The sequence below is a fragment of the Python bivittatus genome, unplaced genomic scaffold (genome assembly GCF_059951505.1).
Source record: "Python bivittatus isolate LINGU-HERP-01145 unplaced genomic scaffold, Pbiv_v1 ctg000020_np1212, whole genome shotgun sequence".
NCBI classification, from domain to species: domain Eukaryota; kingdom Metazoa; phylum Chordata; class Lepidosauria; order Squamata; family Pythonidae; genus Python; species Python bivittatus.
Window position 1 is genome coordinate 123584232 of NW_028277030.1, and position 20428 is coordinate 123604659.

General features: G+C 39.2%; 1 protein-coding gene across 1 annotated transcript in view; it reads left to right on the forward strand.

Annotated features, from left to right (window-relative positions):
* The first annotated feature begins 806 nt into the window (after positions 1–806).
* MSH2 (mutS homolog 2) overlaps positions 807–20428 on the forward strand; it is a 71949-nt gene continuing 52327 nt past the window's right edge. Inside the window, exons 1-6 of the mRNA XM_007428471.4 lie at positions 807–1129; positions 3966–4120; positions 7136–7414; positions 10374–10520; positions 12396–12545; positions 15117–15250. Of these exons, the coding sequence (XP_007428533.1) occupies positions 898–1129; positions 3966–4120; positions 7136–7414; positions 10374–10520; positions 12396–12545; positions 15117–15250 (1097 nt within the window). The 5' untranslated portion in view covers positions 807–897. The remainder of the gene's footprint in view (positions 1130–3965; positions 4121–7135; positions 7415–10373; positions 10521–12395; positions 12546–15116; positions 15251–20428) is intronic.

Sequence of the window (20428 nt, forward strand, 5' to 3'; positions counted from 1 at the left end):
GGGTTACAAACCAATGGCTTGGTTCACTATTGCATTAATCCAAAACCAATAAACCACATTATTACTTAGTGCAATAGATGATGCTACACATGGTGGCTTGCTTAAAAAAATGATTAAAACAAACCATGACTTGGAGTTTTATATGTACTCAGTCATTGAATTAAATTGGACTTACTTCCAAGTATGTCTAGGATTACTTTAAAGGCTAATTATTATTATCTGTAAAGGTACAGCTTTTTACAGTTTTGTTCTAAAACTCAATTGTAATCAACAAAGCAGAAGAAACGTCTGAATAAACAAACCCAAGATTAGCTATACTGGAGAAAAAAAAATGAGCAGAAAATGGTGCTTGTTTCAAAGATGTGTTACAACCTGTGAAGTCCTACTTTAAACGCCTTCTGACAGTAATAGGACTGACTTCCAAGTAAACGTGTATTTGCTTGAAAGACGTTTTAGCTATTCTTTTTCCTTTGATTTCTGCAACACCCGTCCAAGCGTTCAGACCACCGTTCCCAGAATTCGCAGCTAGCACGGGAAAGGCTGCTTGCAGAACTACAATACGAAACATACTTAAAATACAGTCCTATACATATCTATATAGTAGGGCATTCTAATACTGCACTGAATGTTTCTTCACGAAATGGGGGGAAGGAAGTTATTTTGCAACTGAATATGTGTAAAAGGTTACATCATCGCCACTCCCTTCCGAATAACGATGAATCTTAGAGCTCTGCCGCGGTATCAGATGGTGTCCCGAAAGGCCTATTTCGCTTAGGACGCGTTGCGATGAGGGCGGGACTATTACGGTGGCCGAAACAAGTCGCGGTGTTCCGGATTGGCGGAGGATAGAATGAACGTTGTTTGCTGGCGGCACTGAGGTTGGCGGGCGATTTCAGCATGGCGGCCTCCATAGACGCTTGTGTCTCTGCTCCACGGGAGGGATGCTGGCCTGAAGGCTCGGGCGCCGAAAGCGGCTTTATTCGCGCTGTCTTGGCGTTGCCTGCCAAACCAAATACTACTGTGAGGTTCTTCGAGCGCGGCGACTACTACACGGTGCATGGCGAAGATGCAAAGCTGGCGGCGGCGGAGGTCTTCAAGACGCGAGCGATCATTCGGATGCTGGGCACAGGTTGACTCAGGGGCTTTCGCGGCTTCTCCTTGGCGGGCGTACAATAGCAGGGTTGGGTTGCTCGAGGGTGCTGGAAATTGCGCTCCTATTTCTTTTTCCTTAGCGCAGCAATAGACGCCATGCTTTACTCATGCCGGCGAACCAGTTAGTCTCTGGCAATTTCAGGTAGCGCTGGGAAAGGCTTCCAAAGAATCGTTAGTAGTCAGTGTAGGCTGACCTTCCCAGTTACAATCCCCATCGTCCTGGGGGTGGAATTTCTAGTCCCACGTGTCTGGATGAGTACCAGACTTAGGAAAGTTAGTCTCAGAGATACCTCTCAAATCCAGTTGCTGGGGAGGAAGGGTAAGAAGGTGGCTTGTGTTCCAAAGTGGGACTGATCCAGCACTGCTTTTAGAATTGCTGACTTCGGTACTTATAGAAGAGATTTTGCCTGCCTTGTTTATGGATGATGATAATGATCCATGATGATTTAGAGTCTAAACATTGTTGTCTTTCATATACAGTATAAGCTCCCTATATTTTCCCACCATTTCTCCATTTTTTTTCTTTTCAGATTATTAAAGACAGAAATATAAAGTAGCTGCACAGAGTAATATTTTGACTGGGAGGTCTAGGCTAGAAGCTGGCTGTTTCCTTGGTATTTACCTTGGTACTTGGTATTTACCTTGGTACTTGCAATCACAGGGCTTGAAACTCTACAAAAGCTTCTATCAGATTTTATTATTTATTTATAGAAAATGTATCAGTTGTCCACATGGTGGATTTAATACAAAACACAGAATAAGAAAGTAAGGCTGCATTAAAAAGGACAAAATCAAGTTTCTGCATCAACCTGTTCAACTATCTCAAACCAAATGTTTGAGCAACTCCTTTGTACAACTCAATGGGTTCCTCTTGTTTTTCCCACAATAGCCCTCTTGGGTTGAGAGAGAATGTCTGGCTCAAAGTCTCCCAGCTGGCTTCCATGCCTAAGGGAGGACTAGAAAACCTGGTCTCTTGCTTTCTATTCCAGTACCTTAAGCAGTACACCAGTAGTAAGAAATGATACAAATTGGAGTTGTAATAACATCCAGAGTGCCAGATATATCCAGCCTTTTTACAGTCAATGTTCGGATGATGGCTGATTAAGTCTATCTTAATTCCATATCAGGAAGAAACTTCTGTTAACTTTTGCATATCAAACTTTTATCAAAGGGAGAACTCACCACCCTCTCTAACCCAAGGGCTGCAGAAAGAGCCGGGTTTTCAGAACGGGGGGGGGGGGGGGAGGGAAAGATGTATCTCAGGAGGGATGATGTTCCAGAATGCAGGTGCTGCTACAGAGAAGGCATGCTTCCTAATGAACAGATGGACAAAAATACCTCTATTTGCTAGTTTCTTTGTTGTTAGACTAAAATTTTCTTTTTTACTAAAGCAAGCAAAATACAAAAATCAAGTAAAAAAACTTCTTAGCACTTATAGAAGCATTTCTCAGTACACTTATTCCTACCCAGGGTTGTGAGCTTTTAGTTGAATGGTCACTCCAATTAAAGCCCCATAGAACACAGTAGAAATGGGTTTCAGTACAGTGAGGGGGGTTGGGCCTGGGTCTATGCCAGGCAGTGATGAAGACCTTGTGGCTCTTAATCCACAAAGTCTGAACCTGGCCTTATTGTATCTTCAGGGGTCCCAGTTGCCTGGGTTCTTTCATCTCACTCTGAAAAGACCAATCAGGACTCCAAGGCTCTTAGAAGGTTCTAAAACAATGTCTTTACCTTCATTACATTTCTAGTGTGTGTCCAGCTATAGGTTGGTCCTTTCTGATCATATTTTTACCTTGCTTGTCCCCTCTATTGGCCTGGTCTACTCATTCTTAACTCATTTGTTTTCTTTAGTATACCTCTAATTAATTAATTACCTTCTTGGTATTAATTTTGCCTCCTTCATCCTGTTCTTGTACTTTTCTTAAATAGATATTAGTCAAGGCCTAGTTTCTGTATGAAGCCTGAACTCTTTGGTATACAAGCCTCAATTCTTAACTTTTCAATAATATGCATATCAGTGGGTATACTTCTCATATCGTCCCTTAGGCAAGGTTACAGTAGCAAAGTAATATGCACATAACACTAGTCTGCAATAAAACAATACAGGTAGTCCTCACTTACTGACCATTCGTTCAGCAACAGTTCAAAGTTACATGGACACCAAAAAAGGAGATTTATGACTAATCCTTGAAGTTGTGGCTGTCGCATCCCCACAGTCATGTGATTACAATTTAGACACTTGGCAACTGACATGCATTTACGACAGTTGCAGTGTCCCGCGGTCACATGATTACCATTTGTGACCTTCACAGCCAGCTTTCAACAAGCAAAATCAATGGAGAAGCCAGCAGGAAGTTGCAAGTTGTGGCCACATGATACCATGCTTAACGACCTGCAGTGATTCGCTCAACACCAATAGCCTGAACTGACGTGTAGTTGGGGGCAGTCACATGATGTTTCACTTTATGACCATGTTGCTTAGTGATGGAGTTGCTGGTCCCAATTGCTATCAGTAAGTGAGGACTACCTGTATCTGTAGCAGTACTGAGTTCTTGAATTTTCGGCTGCTATCTATCTCCAGAATGGAGGGTTGAATTTCAGGGAGAATAAAGATTGATATTGTAGCCATGTCTGAGCTGTAGTCTGACATCCTCTAGCCTAATTTATGTATCTTTGACTTTGGCAGGGATTTTTTATGTTCCTTACTTCCCAATCAAAAACAATAAGATTTAACAATGCTTATCTTGACCAAATCATAACTTTTAATTTTAGTGTGTCAACCATGTTCCTTCAAGGTTTTTCTTATCTTTTAGGAACTCAGAAACTTGAGAGTGTTGCGCTCAGCAAGATGAATTTTGAATCTTTTTTGCGAAATCTGCTTCTGGTTCGTCAGTACAGGGCTGAAGTATACAAGAACAAGGCAGGAAACAAATCCACCAAAGAGACTGAATGGTATTTGGCCTACAAGGTACGTGATCATTGTGTACAGAAGTATGTATATTGCTCTGACTACAGATCTGTAAGTACTTTTGTACAACTTCGTATTGTGTGTCAGTTACGCCCCTTCCTGGATCAGGAGGCCCTCTGCACGGTCACTCCCACCCTGGTCGCTTCCTGTTTGGGTTACTGCAATGCGCTCTATGTGGGGCTACCCTTGAAGAGTATTTGGAAGCTACAGCTGGCGCAAAATGCAGCTGTGCAGACAGTTTTGAACGCCCCTAGGGTGGCACATATAACACCTCCGTTACGCGAGCTGCATTGATTGCCTGTTTGCTTCTGGGTCCAATTCAAGGTGTTGGTTATTACCTTTAAAGTCTGTCATGGCACAGGACCAGGTTATCTGAGGAGCTGTCTCGCCCCCCGTTATATTTGCCTGTCCCACTCGTTACGGCAGAAGGGGCATGTTACGGACCCCACCAGTCAAGGACATTTGGCTGGAAGGGTCTAGAAACAGGGCCTTTTCTTCCATGGCCCCTGCCCTGTGGAACAGCTTACCATCTGAAGTGTGGGCTGCCCCCACTCCCCTGGTCTTCTGAAAAAGTGTGAAAACATGGTTATACCAGATGGCCTGGGGGCCTGATGGGGGCTTACATTGTTGGAATTGGCTGGTAGGATGATCAGTACTGCTCCCCACCTTTTTATATAGAATTGTTATTACTTAATTTTAATATGGATATTTATATTTTTATTGTTTTTACTGTTTTGGATTTTAATTGTGGAAAATTGCACTAAGGAAAATGTTCAGTTCTTTAACTGTTAGAAGTTCTTTTCTATATGTTGGCAATGTTACTTCAGAATATTACTCCAAATTAAAATAATAAATTACTCCAAATAAAACAAGATTCGTTCATGCATTCTATTTAACATGTGGCAGAGAAACTAGGTTGCAAAATTTCCATTGCATAGCTCTTTTTGTTGTGTAGAAAATTATTTGTATAAAGAGCTATTCAGTCATGAGAGCCCTTTTTAGCAGCCTTAAGAGGTTCAGCCCAAATACAGGTTTATGACTTCAGTGAGAACTAAGCTTGGGATCTTGCTATACTTATTTATTTAATAGCATAACAATGTGCTGTTAATATCACAATATAATAAAATAATGGCAAAATCAAATATTTCTTAAAACAATCAGAGTAATATTAAAACTATGCATAATAAAACTTAATAGCCATGAAACTTACCCAACATTTTTCAAAAAGATTTTCCTAGCTGGGATGCTGCAACAAAAGGGGCTTATTTTGTATATCCATTTGTCTAAGTTCCCTTTATTATCCTAAGGGGTGGGACACAAAAGAGTATCTGATGAGGAACATAGATTTCTCCAACCTGGTTACTCATAAGTCATTGGTTATACTGAATAGAGATTATGAGAGTTACCTACTACATCCAGAAGCACCAAATTAGGGAAGGTGGAATGGGCTCTGGTTTCAAGGCATTTTTTCAGTCCTTGGCACTACAGAGCATCTAAGTTGCAATCTAGATACTGTATTATGAAATGTAATATGAATAACTGGAGGAGTCAGGTTTACTTTTCTAGTAAAAAGTAAAACTTTGCTTTTATCTATAATTAGATGAAAGGACCTAAGGAGAGGGAAGTCTCTGGAAATCAGTTCATGTGAAATAGTTAATAAAATTGGCCAAACAACTTACCTGATCAATTTTTAGTTTTGTTTTTATATGTGTCTAAAAATTCAGGCACTGTATATAAATATTTATAGTTCTATGTTTTATCACATTAGAATGATGAATAAGGAACCAGACATCTTGTAAATATTCCATAAATACTACACCAGTAATGTTACCTTATGGTATGACACTTTGGGTTGATCTAGATTTGCCAGCTGAGCCAAAAACTTATGACTCCAAATTTTGACTGCTAACTGGATGGTGACAATTAGCAACAAAGGAATATTTTTCCCCTACTCAGCCTATTACCCTATTCTTTCCCAAGAGGAAATAAATTGGTAGCAATCTGGCTTCACCTAAAATTTGGAAAAAGCTCTTTTTCAGAGTCCCTTGCACAGTGTCTGCAAGCAGCAGCTGCAGGAATCTCCCAACAATTACATTTCTCTCCTGTAGGAAAAAGATGGGGAGGATGTTGGCCACAACTGATGGTTGGTGCTGAAACTCAGGCCCCTACTTTTCAGCAAAAGGCTGCAAGGTTCTTCTTTCCCTGCCCATTCTCCTTGGAAAAACTAGGGTGGTGTGAAGTACATTAACCTTATGACTGGGAGGAGAGTGGAAGAACTTCCAAAACTACTAATATAATTCCCACCTAGCTATGCAACTCTGACAGATGTAGGAAATCTTTTTGCTTCTATTCTCTAGTCATAACTTGCTTCCTCCATTCCTCCACTTGAAAATTCCCATGAGCAGAGTTCCACTTTAGGTTAGATCAAACTTTCTTGTGGGAGATAATCTGTATAAACTGATTGGGGATGGAACCACTATTTACTTCCTTCCTTCCCTTCTTAAGCCATAGGCATACAGCAAGATGCTCCTGCCTGGGAATTCATGAGAAACAATAGACTGAATAGATAGGCTAAAGAAACAAAGAGATTCTCTTTCAGGAATGGGAGATAGCAGCATTTAGGTAATAGTCTCATCTCTCTAAATAGGATAAGTCTTAACTTATTTTCCTAAACTACTTAATTTGTGGGGTTAAAGACAGGGCCATTCTTTAGAGTAAGGAGAAATCAATGAGTTTCTGTGTCATTTACGTCTTGTGACTGTGAACGAAATACATTGACTAAAGTTATTGACTTGAAATATATATTTTTCTAGTCTAGCAGTTCTTCTCTGTGGGAAAGGGTGAGAGAGAACAGTTGTGATAGTAGTACACTTGATTGGCAGCCTCTGTAACATTGTATCAAATAATTTAAATAGGTATATAGAAAAATCGAGTCTAAACCTTTTGATAGTTTCATTGCCGTGATTGTATGACATTTAATTCCTTCTAATTCTGTGTTACTCTTTTCTCAAATAGGGTTCTCCAGGTAACCTTGCTCAGTTTGAGGATGTTCTTTTTAGTAACCATGATATGTCCTCTTCAGTTGGTGTTGTGGCCATTAAGCTGTCCTCAGTTGATGGACAGAAAGTTATTGGAGTAGGATATGTGGATTCATTGGCGAGAAAACTAGAAGTATCTGAATTTGCAGATAATGATCAGTTTTCCAACCTTGAAGCACTGTTGATTCAGATGGGGCCAAAGGAATGCCTGCTACCTGTTGGAGAGGCTGCTGGAGATATGGAGAAATTGAGGCAGGTAAGCCATGGAAATTCTGAAACCATAGACATTGTTTACATGAACTTAAAACTGTGGTAGAAGAAGGAGCAGCTCATTAATAATTCTGGAGTTCTTGGTGCTCTCTTAATCATTAGTAATTATTTTTGAGTAGGTCTGCATCAGCAGGCTCTAATTAGCTTAACTAATGGTGTTAATATTAACACATTAACTAAAACTTAAGTTGGTGACTGTAATCACTCATCATGCTAAGGTATGGCTTGGTTACCTATGCTTTATGGAATAAAGTCCAGTTGTCTGGGTTCATATAACATGTAAAGTTAAACAGGAATCTCAGTAGCTTAGTGCAATATATAAACCCAGCCATTAGCTAGGCTCATGCTTATTGGACATGCTATTTATTTGCCTAAGGCTAGGGAAAAAAACACTTTTCAGGAACTGTTAAGACTGAACAACTCTGAAGGTCTTCCAAACACATAGAAGTATTTTTAGTATCATAAATCAAGAAGGCAAAATGAATCCTGGTCATAGAACTAAAAAGACGACACAAGCCCATTTTCAAAGATCAAAGAAGAATTGAAAGTGTCCAGGTTCAAGGAAGATACGAAAGCTGAACAGAACTAAGACATTGGTTGTCTGCAATGCCAGTTAACTGGAAAGGCAAATATTTAAATTGATACTGAGTCTTAAGGCAATCCCCAAATTATACAACTGATGATAATATATTGATCTGCAGGAGTGTCCCTGAAACTGCAGATCATGTAAGTAGGCATGGTGTTTCTGGGCTTTCATTCCTCTGGAGCCTTTTGTTTTGAACATCTGGTTAGGAGGATAAACTCATCCTGTCCATTAAGATTAGGTCTATATTCACTTTAGTATCTTGACTTGACATCCTTTTCCAGTGGGAACACTAAATATATAGATACCTCTTGGGTCTGATCCTCTACTGGTACATCTTTTCCTTTGGAAGAAAAATCCTCTAGGAAAAGTATCTGGCTTGAACAGGTAGACCTTGCTTAATGACTGCCCGGTTTAGCGACTGTTCAAAGTTATGATGGCACTGAAAAAGTAACTTTATGACCGGTCCTCGCACTTATGACTGTCACAGCACCCCCGCAGTCACATGATTGAGATTTGGGCACTTTGCAACTGGCAGCCGTTTATGACCGTTGCAGTGTTCTGCGGTCATGTGATTGCCATTTGCGCGCATCATGGCCAGTTTCCAACAAGCAGATTCAATGGAGAAGTCAGCAGTGAAATTGCAAGTCGCAGTCATGTGATGTCTCATTTAATGACCATAGGTGATTTGCTTAATGACTGCGGCAGAAGTGATGTCGTAAGTCTGGTGTAGTCACTTGAGTTTTTGCTTAGTGACTGTCGCTTAGCAATGGAATTGCTGGTCCCAATTGTGGTAGTTAAGCGAGGACTATCTGTATGTGATATCTCACTCTGGCTTTTTATTGATGTAAAAAATGATGTAATGCTTCAGTGCCACTCATGAAAATTATTAGGTGATCAAACGGCTCTAGTCTTTGCCATTACCGTTTGCATCTCTGTCCATATCTTAAAGATTCTTCATTTTTCTTGTGGGTCAGTTTAGGTGTGAAAGTCATTCTTGTCACACTCTGAAAATGGGCACCTGTTGTAATTCACTATTTTCTGCATTCTTTCTAATTTGATGCTCTCCTGATAAATACAGTACGGTGTGTCAGATACACAATTTATTAATAGAGATATTATCAACTCACTGAAATAAAATCAAACCTTTCTGCATGTAGTGTAGCTCACAAAATTAAATTCAGATCTTCAGTCATACTGCTAGCAATAGTTCAATGTATGATATTTATTCAGCTTGAAATAATGAGCAGATGGCAAGCATGTGGCTTCTCATTGGGTCTCACCTTGCAGGTTTGATCTACCGCAAACCTGGATTGTATTATGCTATTGAAGTAATAATTGATTATATATGTGAGACTGTGAATAAATGTGGTGAGCTGTTCCTTTTCTATCACTTCAGCTTTAAAAGCTACATCTGATTAGTAGTTCTTTGACAGTCTCGTTGTGAAGTAGCATGATTATATATATAATGATTGATTGATTGATTATGTGCCATTGAGTTGGTGTTGACTCTTAGCGATCACCTAGATTTTCTCCAGGGCACTCTGGATATATGACAGTGAAAATGCTTAAAAACAAAAGTAGTAAAACTTCACTTAAGAAAATACTGAATTCCATAATGCAGATGGGAGAGGAGCCGGATCAATCTATATCAACAAAATAGAGTCTGGTAGCACCTTCAGGACTAACAGTTTATTGGGGCATGAGCTTTTGTGAGCAGCAGCTTTACTTCATCCAATTCATAGAATGGGTTTGCTATTATAGGACTTTAAATGCAGAGAGTTAAAAGGAGAAGGTGGAGAAAAAAACACAATGGGAAACTAATGGATTTGTATGATAGCAGAAATTGAAAGGATTGAGTGTTACCTTATCAATTTGTAAATGAGACATTTCAGTCTTCCAAGTCACTCCATCACTAATCTCCCTGATCTCAGCAATGGTGAAACAATGAAACTTTGCCAGTACAATAGAATTACAATACGTTAGAAAATTCTAATCTATTACAGAAGTCTTGAATAGGGACGAGTTCTTAATCTACTACATTTGCTAATTGATAAGATAATGCCTCCAACTTCCTCTTTGAGAGGTTTTTTCCCCACTCTCTGCTGTTTTGTAAACCCATTTTCTTCTCACCTTGTTTTCCCCCTTCCCTCCCTTTTAATTCTCTCTATTTAAAGTGCTATAATACTGAACCCACTATATGAATCTGATGAAGTGAGCTCCTGCTCACAAAAACCTATGCCTCAATAAAGTTGGCAAGTTTTTAAAGTGCTACCAGACTCTGTGTCTATTTTATTGAATACAATTAACAGTGCTTTACCTATAACCAGAGAGATTACTCCTAATTATTTTGTTTGTAAAGGTGGTTCAAAGAGGAGGAATCCTGATCACAGATAGGAAAAAGAGTGAATTTTCAGCAAAAGACGTTGTTCAAGATCTCAACCGCTTGCTGCAGTCAAGAAGGAAGGAGCGTGTGTCTAGTGCAGCATTACCTGAAATGGATAAGCAGGTGAGTGAATTGGGAGTGGACACGTGCCATAAATCAAAGGAGTGTGTGTCAGTGTTAGACAGATAACAGCTGGCTTCAGTGACATTGTATTCCTTGCATCCTTCATTAATTCCCACAATCTTTCATCCATCATAACCAATCAAATTAATCATGCTTTTAGATTTATATTCATTTCTTTGCCATGTGCCTGTATAAATGCTTAATCATGTATTCAAAACAAGCAAATCTTTTTCTAAGCAGAACTTTACCAGTCACAATTCTCATTCTTTCTTGGGTCTCTGAATGGCTCAGTCACTTTTTCTCTCTTTTCTTCTCTCATTCCCACCCATTTATTCATGTCACTTAACTGAGTACAGGTAGTCCTTGTTTAGCAACCGCAGTTGGTTCTGGTGAAATGGTCGCTAAACAATATGGTAGCTAAGCAAACCATGTGACAGAGAGAGAGACAGACAGACAGACAGATGCTGCAAAGATCCCTGGTTGCTGCCATCTTATTTAGATAAAGTTCTGTCATACAGCAATATCAGGCACAGAAATTTGGGCATAAGTGCACGCATTGGTTGGAAAATGATTTTTTTAATAGCATTTACTACTGTTTATTACTGTTGTATTTGTGAACAGTCGCTTAATGAGGCAGTTGCTACATGAGGACTACCTGTAATTTTTTCCTCTTGGATTGCATTTATAATATATGAATGTTACATTTCAGTGAATGATGATAATGGAAAATCTTATTAACTGATCAGTGAGCTGTGGGTTAAATTTCTATCAGGTGATGAATCAGAAACAAGCAGTGCACTTTGTAGATTATGTATGTGTTCATTTTAGAACTGCAGCCTACAAGAGAAGGGAGGAATGCTCCTTTTGGGAGCATAATTTCATAGATGCTCAAATATGCCTGTCTTTCTCTCTAGACATAAACATATAATTTGCTCCTTAGGCAGCATTCACTAACCACTGTCATTCTAAATGAAAATTTCTAAACTAATGAAATATTGCAAACCTTTTCCCCAAGCCTTTCCAAAATTTTGCAACTTGCTATTTGCCTGTTTATAGCAGCTCTTTATTGGCTGTTGTTAATATATAATGGCCACTAGGAGCCATCTTAACATAAGGGTTTGAGAAGGAACTGGCTTAAGCCAATGACACTGGAGAAATCATTTTCCTTGGAGAAGGAATATGTAAGATAGAATTCTGTGTAAGAATGTCAGAGGAATGCCTTCAGGCAAGTTCCTACTGAGTTTGCTAAAGTTTTAAAATGATGCATACCTCTAATATTTACTGCTATAAGATTTATTAGAGGTTTCTAAATAGAGGTAGTAATGGCAAAGCAGACCCACAGTTTCACATATAATGATATTCATGTATTTTTCAACATCAGCCTTCCCCAATTGGGTATTCTTCAGCTATGTTGGAGCATGAGTCCCACCATTTTGAGCTAGCAGTAACACTGTCCATGCTGTTTGGCAATGATGGGAACTGTACTGCAGCAGATTAGGGATTAAGGAAAGCTGCCCCAGAAAATATTCATCTCTATTTTGTAGGTAAAATACAAAAGTAACTCTTGTTGAATACCATGGATAGTTACTGTTGGTTTCACCCTCTTTATAAAGTAATGTTTGTTAATGTTTATGCACTATTTGTCAGATCCTTCTTCCCCAGTTATTTTCCCTCTCTTTTTCAAGGACCTCTGGAGAAACAGCTGTGAATTACTTACATCTTTGAACAATAATTTAACTTTGAAAAACTGCTGTTCAAGCACAAACTCTACATTGGCCGCATTGTACCTAAATTTAGTCCCAGCAATGCACCAGTGGCCAATTGTCAGGCTGAGTAGATCTGTGGTTAGACTTCTGTTGAATTTTTATTTTCCAGGTTGCCATCTGTTCCCTGTCTGCTGTGATTAAATATTTAGAGCTCTTAAATGATGAGTCTAATTTTGGACAATTTGATCTTACCACCTTCGACCTTAATCAGTATATGACACTGGATCATGCTGCCGTCAGAGCCCTTAACCTTTTCCAGGTAAGATGTTCTAGATGGGACTTGCCCTTATCTAATTTCTATCATGACACTGAGCAATTTATGAAATCTATGAGCTATCCATTGATACAGTCATTAAAAGTAGTTCAAATTTATACATACTACATACTAAGGATTATAGTAACTTGCTTAGACTTCTTAGGTAGTTTCTCATTCAAAAAGTGTAAAAAGGCTTGATTTTTATTTGCAAGCTATTCTCTGAGCTAAGTAGTTCTGTGATCCTCTTTGATGTGGCTTAAGAAAGAGCTACCTTTAGAGCTGATCCTCTTGCCAACACTGATGATATGGAGAACAATAGCAACCCTGCTGTGCCTTTTTCTCATATTATTTACTGCATGGGAGGAGTTGTCATCACATGTCGGATTTTTCATTGTGTTGTTGGGTGGAAATATCCTTTCGCTCACTTGGACATCTAAACTCTGTTAACAAGTTTGTAAATCTTTTAGTAAACTTTACATTAGCCTCATCCATCTAGCCATTTCTAGATTATATAGAAAAATATGATAGTAAGCTTACATCGAGAGCTTCTGTTTTAAGGAACAGCCAGCCATTGTTCTTAAAGACATCCATGTAATGGAAGACATTTGGAAGCTGCAGTTTTGTAATTTTTTTTTTCCCCCTTTACCAAGGGGCAGAAAATGCTTTACCTGTAAAGAGAAAATATTGAGTCAGACACCTGAATTGATACCATACTCTGAGCCTCATACTCATAGCCTGAATTCTGTTGCCGCTAATTGTTATCATTGTTATCATCATTGTCATCATCAAAGATGTATATCCCATCAATTGGATACAGTTCCTTCCACAGTGGTTTACAGTTTAACGTTTCTGTTATTAAAATATAAACAGTGCTTTCAGTTTTCCAGGTGTGTACTCTCTAACTCTATTTTGGTTCAAGATTTGTTTATGTACATTTAAAAAAAATGTTTAATCAGTCTTATAAAGAGCTTGCTGAGTTAAATATTGTAGCTCTGTTTTCCCACTGTAAGGCATTAAACAGATTAATGATTTCACTAGGCAGTGTACAATATATTATAAAGTATATATTAAACATATATAAACTTGATAAAGTGTGCAAATCCAAAGGTGAAAGCAAAACTGGGGATTGAACTGCAGGTGCTAAATTTGAAATAGGTAGAATAGACCTATTACCTCATTAAATGTGAAAGTGTTAAAATGCTAAAAAATGCCAAAAATTGACTTAGTAAAAATGTAAAGGGAATCACCACCACCAACATCATCAAAGTGTTGGATCACAAGATCATCAAAAGTGTAAAAGTAGAATGTGTTAAGACAATACATTTTTTATCCGTTCTATATGTCTGTCATTACCTTAATCTAAGCAGAGGCTAGTTATAGAACTCACATTATGAAGTTGGCAGGGATGTGTTAGAGTGGTATTGATCTTGGAATATATACCCCTGTGAAGCCTAGTGTTTTATTTCAAAGCTCTATGTGGTTTTATTCATTTAAAGAATAGACTGAACTTTGACTTCCTTTCAGTTGGCTTCTGGTTCCTCTTTTTTAAATGGATATAGTATATCTGTTCAAATATGCATGGAAAGGAAAGACTTTTACCTATTGCCTTTCTCCCTCCTGAAATGCTATATTTACCTCTCTGTTCTGTATTCTTGTGACGTCTTTAATGGGTAGGCTAGAGTTTCTCAAATTGCTGACAAATTTAATTTGTCTACTAAAAAGAAAAAAATACTGAAATACAAAATATATAACTTTCTCCTCTCTTGCCATTCTTCCTCTTGTTTTCTGTTTAAATAAGATTAGCAGGTATACGTATAATATAGAAAAAAAGTTTTGTTCTGAGCTCAGAAAAATCCAATTTAGAATATTCCATTAGAAGGTTTTGTGTGTGTTGTTTTGTCCTGAAAATAAATTCAAATGTTTTAGGTTTTCAGACATATGGGACAGTGGAATCTTAAAACAAATTTCTTGTTCTCTCCTTTTTCATGAAATGACTAGAAAAGGGCGTGTTTTGAATTCTTTTTAATCTGAATAATAAATCACTCAAAACAGCAGAAAATAAAATAATCCAATTGTGTCCCAAAGTTAAGACAGAACTATGGGACATGGATTGCTTTTTCTAAGCGCAGAACTTGAGTTTGAAACATTTTGTACACTCCAGTGGTCAGGATTTTATAAAGGAAGCCTCATTTTATTAATTGATGAGCAATTCCTAGGACCAGCCGTGGTGCCATGTTCCTTTGAGTGCAAGATCCTTAAACTGAAAAAAAAGATGGCAGAAGAAGAAAGAAAAAGGCAAAATGAGGCCTAGTATTACAGCTAAGAGATTTGAGTTCAAACTGCAGACTGACGATAGAGATTGCAAAGAGAATTAATTGGTAGTTAAAGGATCAGATTACGTATGTAGCAACTTGGGACAAAGAAGCAATCGCCATTTCTGAAAACTTGAAGACTAGCTGTAACTCAGATTCCTCTCTTCCCTTAGGTTGAAGTAAAGAGGGTTGTTTCGTTTTGTTTATGAAACCAAAGTTCCTTCTTTTGCAGCATGCATGCTTATCTTTTTTTTCTCCTCAGGATTCTTCAGAATTTGCCCAAGGAACACATTCACTGGCTGGATTGTTGAATAAGTGCAAAACACCTCAAGGGCAAAGGCTAATGAACCAGTGGATCAAACAACCACTGATGGATAAGAACAAAATAGAGGAAAGGTAGTAAATAAATAATGCATTTCTTCTCAGTGCTCAATGGCTTGTGCTGGCTGGGAATTCTGGGAATTGTAGTCTTAAGATACCCATGGGACACTAGGTTGGGGAAAGCTGATCTGGAAAGTGCATTGCCCTGTTGCCACCATTTTGGAATTATAATCTTGAGCCCATGTAGCCATTTAACATTTGTGCTTCAAATCACAATTATGAAATATACATTGTACAATATTTGCAGGAGACATATGCTTAAAATATTCTGCAGCATTTGCATTCTGAATAATTCAGTATAAGTAACTGGAGGCAGACACAGGAAATTTGGTGATTGGGTAGGGATGTTAACAAAGGCTTTTTAGTGACAGATAATAGAGAAGTAGCCTTTATTTGATGGTCCAGCAGAGCAAAGTTTTGCCCTCTCTTCCTCTTTGCTTGGAAGTAAATTAGTTGACAGAGACAAATGTATGTCAACAAGACAGAGTAGATAGTATTTGCTTGAGGTCATAGTTTCCTCCATATTTGCTGGTTACCACTGTCATAAGTTATGATAAAAATAATTTGGAGTGAGGCCTGTCACTGATTGCTGAAGAAATATGAGATGTTTGAGGTACTTTTTGACTATGAAAAAGACTCTAGTCCAGGGAGATCTGGTAAGATATGGAAAACATGAAGACAGGGATTGGCAACTTTTTGGGTACCTGTCTCCTATATCGCAGGGCTTTTTTAAAATAGCTTCAAATTTTGCAGTATTATTAAATTTCACAAAATTTGAGTAATCTCACTCTTGGGAATACTGAAATGACATGAGATAGGCAATCTCTGTGATTTCAACTTTTAAAACTTTAATATCTTTATTAAATTTTGGTGTTCCTCAGCTATTATCTGATGTCTTGAATAAACACTACCATTTGCTGTCTTTTGTGATGGTGAAAGTATTTCTAGTATTAGAAACGTATTTTAAGGCATCTTTTGTGAATCTCACTATTTATGTAGACCAAATTTATTTTGTGTTTAGTTTAGCTCTAACCCATTGCCTCTTACAGTACAAAGTAAGTTGCAGTCATTGAGTTTTAAGAGCAATTAATAGTCTGGATCCAAACCCCTGTATAGTCAGCTGGTTCTACTATTATATACTATACCATTATTTTTCTAGGAACTCAGTTTCTTTGTTACAACTGAAAACTATTAAAATGATTGGTTTCATAGTAAGATGCTGAACATTATATTGAGCATGATAATTGGAAAAGCAAGAAAAACGAGTTAAATTGAGCTGAACCGTTAACTTTTTATTTATTTATACACATGCACACATACACATACACAGATGAGACAAGAGTACCTGGAATTGATAGAATACTACTACAATAGTAGACCTAATGAGAGGGGATATATGAAATGTATGAGGGAACTATGGATGGACAGAGGACCTCCATCCACACTAACTGAGAAACAGTTACCCAACGCTTCAATGTAGTGAAGAGGAAGCTGCTCTCACAACTTGAGATAGACCAGCTACACATTACATCCTGGACTCAAGAAGACCCAGAAGAATAACTGGATGTGCAGCCAACACCTGAAGCTGGAACGTCACTGCCACCCCCTCCATTACAGAGCACAGTAGCTGATATGAGGTATAAGATCATGGGTAAAGTAGCTACAGTCAACCCTCGAGACTGATTACCAAGGCTCAGTGGAGAAGTACCATCAGATAATATTCTAGAAGATGCCAATAGAGCCCTCATGACAATCCCTACTACCACCATAACTGAAACCAGTGAACTAATGTATGCTACAGCCACTGTAATCCTGGAGATGCTTGGCTATACAATCAAGAACAGTAGTACAGTACAACACCCACCCACCCCCAGAAAATGAGGTTGGAGGCTAAGATCAAGGCAACTGGGAAAGAAGTTAGTTAGCTGGTGGCACTACAGATGATGTGGAGATTAAGGATAAGACTTGGCTGCTGAAAACATAAAAGGGCCTGACTCCATCTGAAGCCCTAGAGACTGCTAAACAAGGCTCACAGCACTGACCACCAGGCTAAGGAGATACATTAGAGAGGCAGAGGCCAAGAAGATAAATTCCTCGTTCTCCAAAGAACCATCCAAGGTGTACTCCCAACTGCAGGGTAACAACACAGTAACAGCAGAGCCACCAACAGCAGAAACTGAACAGTACTGGAGTATATGGAAGAAAGAGAAGACACATAATACTAATGCAGAGTGGCTGCAAGACCTGAGAGCAAACCACAGTAATCTCCCAGAACAGGAACTGGTCACCATCACAGTAGCAGACATCCAACAGTGGATCAAGAACATGAAGAGCTGGACAACACGTGGCCCGGACATGATCCACATCTACTGGGTAAAGAAACTAATAGCAGTCCATGAACACCTAGCAGCACAGATGAACCAGTTGCTAGCAGCAGGTTCCCACCCAGCCTGGCTAACTTAAGGAAGGATAGTGCTGATCATGAAAGACCCCCAAAAGAGAACAGCACCGTCCAACTATTGGCCAATAACCAGCCTCCCCCACAACAATGGAAAGTCTTATCAGGCATCATAGCCGCCAAGCTACAGCACCATATGGGCCAGTACATGAGCGCAGCTCAGAAGGGCATTGGGAACAATGCCAGAGGCTCAAAACACCAGTTGCTCATAGATAGAGCAGTCGCCCAAGACTCAAGGTCTAGGCAGACCAATCTGAGCACAGCCTGGATTGACTACAGGAAAGCCTACAACTCAATGCCACACACATGGATCTGTGAATGCCTGACGCTATACAAAGTCAACAGGACACTAAGGACCTTCCTCAAGAACTCAATGGGACTGTGGAAGACAACACTGGAAGTCAATTCAAGACAGCTTGCACAAGACTTACGGGGCAGAAATGGCAGATTGAATATGGCTCCATTTTTTGTGGAGCCGATCCATGCGGTAATTAAAGGAGATGGCAATCTGATCAGCTCTTTGGAATCATTTCCAGATGAAGGAGATGACAGGACCACCCACAGGCACTCCTTACAGAGGTTCCCTGTGAAGAAATTGCAGTCTAGCAATCTCCAGCAGATGGAGTGCCCTGGGAGACAAGGGAAAAACATCAAGCCCAGGCCATGGTGTGGAGCCTTTAAAAGGACACTAGAGTTGCTTTCACTTCCTCTTTTAATTAACATCAGAAACTCCCTATTTGTGATTTACTTGGCAATTAAAAACCTCCTGAAAGGCAAGTTGCTGTACACTGGGAGAATTTCCTTCTATACCGGGAAAAAGAAAATTAAAGTAAATTTAAAGATAAAAAAAATATTTTAACATTTGGAAACAATGAAAGGGAATTAAGAATGCTGATTGGGAACAGTTAAGAGGTTAGATGGATGTGAAACAGTTTTTTTAAGGATTGTTTTAGATGTCGAAGAAAATACAGTAAGTGATGTTGGATTTAACTGCAAGAAAATCTGTCCTGAGAAAGTTTTGCTTCTGAAAATAAACATCAGATAAGACTGAGCTTTTAAGGTTAACTAGAGGAATGCTGGCGGCGCCTGCTGGCAGCGCCTTGCACGGGAGTTGGGAGCAGCTGCTGGTAAGCGCGAAACCGCGCTCGCCCAAAAAGGGCATGAAGCAACGGAAACCCCGCCTCCTGCGCTCACCAGCCGGGCTCTGCTCTAGGAAGGAGGCTCTGGCAAACCACTTCTGAAACAATTGCCTTGAAAACTGCAAAGGACTCATCCAAAGCAGTCACTGCAGGGTCAGTAATGACTGAGCACAGACAAAAAAAAAAAAAAAAAGAGGAACCAAAGAGCAATTAAATGAAAAATATCTTTTAACACAATGGAGGAGGATCCTTCTTTCAAAGAAGAATTGTTAGCTGTTTGGAATCAGTGTGTCCAGGAACTATTTTTAAAATTGGGACTAATAGAGGTTGTAGAAGAAGATTTCATTGGATAAAATAGAAGTTGAGGAAGACTTGAATAAAGACTTTAAAATGGACTTTAAAGAAATGCCAGGTTATAGGAAAGACGTGGAAGATATGGAAAAAGATGCCGTGGATCTGAAGATGGACTCAAAGTTGCTTGATTATGAGAATGATATGGAGAAAGGAGCTGTAATGAATCAGAAGAGTGACTGAGAGTTTGGATCCACAGAAGGGAAACACCAAGTCTCTGAAACCTTTTTTGAAAATAGATAGGGAGAGAATGAAAAGAGATTACTATCTGGGGTATTATTTGGAGAAGAGTCTGAAGACAGCCTTTCAAAGACAGCCTTTTTTATATTTCTTTATTTCTTTATTTCTTGTTTCTCTTTTTCTTTTTTTCTTTTTGTTTATAGATCTTTTAGTTTTGTATTAGTATTTACATATATCTAAACTTTAATAAACATATTATTAAAAAAAAAAGACAGCTTGCACAAGTGGCTGTCAAGTGCAGCATCTACCAAGATGATGCACTGTCCCTGGTGCTGTTCTGCATAGGCTTGAACCCCCTCAGCCAGATAATCACAAGGCCTGGATAGGGATACAAGTTCAAGAGTAGAATCACCATCAGCCACCTCCTCTACATGGATGACGTCAAGCTGTATGCTAAGAGTGAATAAGACATCAACTCGCTGATCTACTTGACATGGATCTACAGTGAGGACATTGGGATGTCATTTGGACTGGAGAAGTGTGCCCAGATGGTAGTAAAGAGAGGGAAGGTAGTTAAGACTGATGGGGTAGAACTACCAGCAGGCCAGCTACAAGTACCTTGGTATTCCACAGTCATATGGGAACCACGATGAGGAAGCAAGGAAGATAGCAACATCCAAGTACCATCAAAGGATAAGACAGGTCCTGAAGAGCCAGCTCAATGGGAAGAACAAGATCCATGCTACCAACACTGATAACAACTGATGTCAGTCATCAGATACCCTGCCGGTATAGTGAGCTGGTCAAAGGAGGACATGGAGGCTGCCAATATGAAGACCCAGAAGCTCCTCACAATGTATGGAGGTTTCCACCCGAAATCCAACACCCAGAGACCAACAGGAAAGAGGGCAGGTGGGGTCTGTTGAGTGTCAAAGCCACTCTCCTGGACGAAACCCAGAATGTCCAGCAGTACATCAATAATATGGTACCCAAAGATGAGCTGCTGAGAGAATGCCTGAGGCAGCAGCAGACATGGGAGGAAGTTCAAGCAAAGGAAGTGCCATG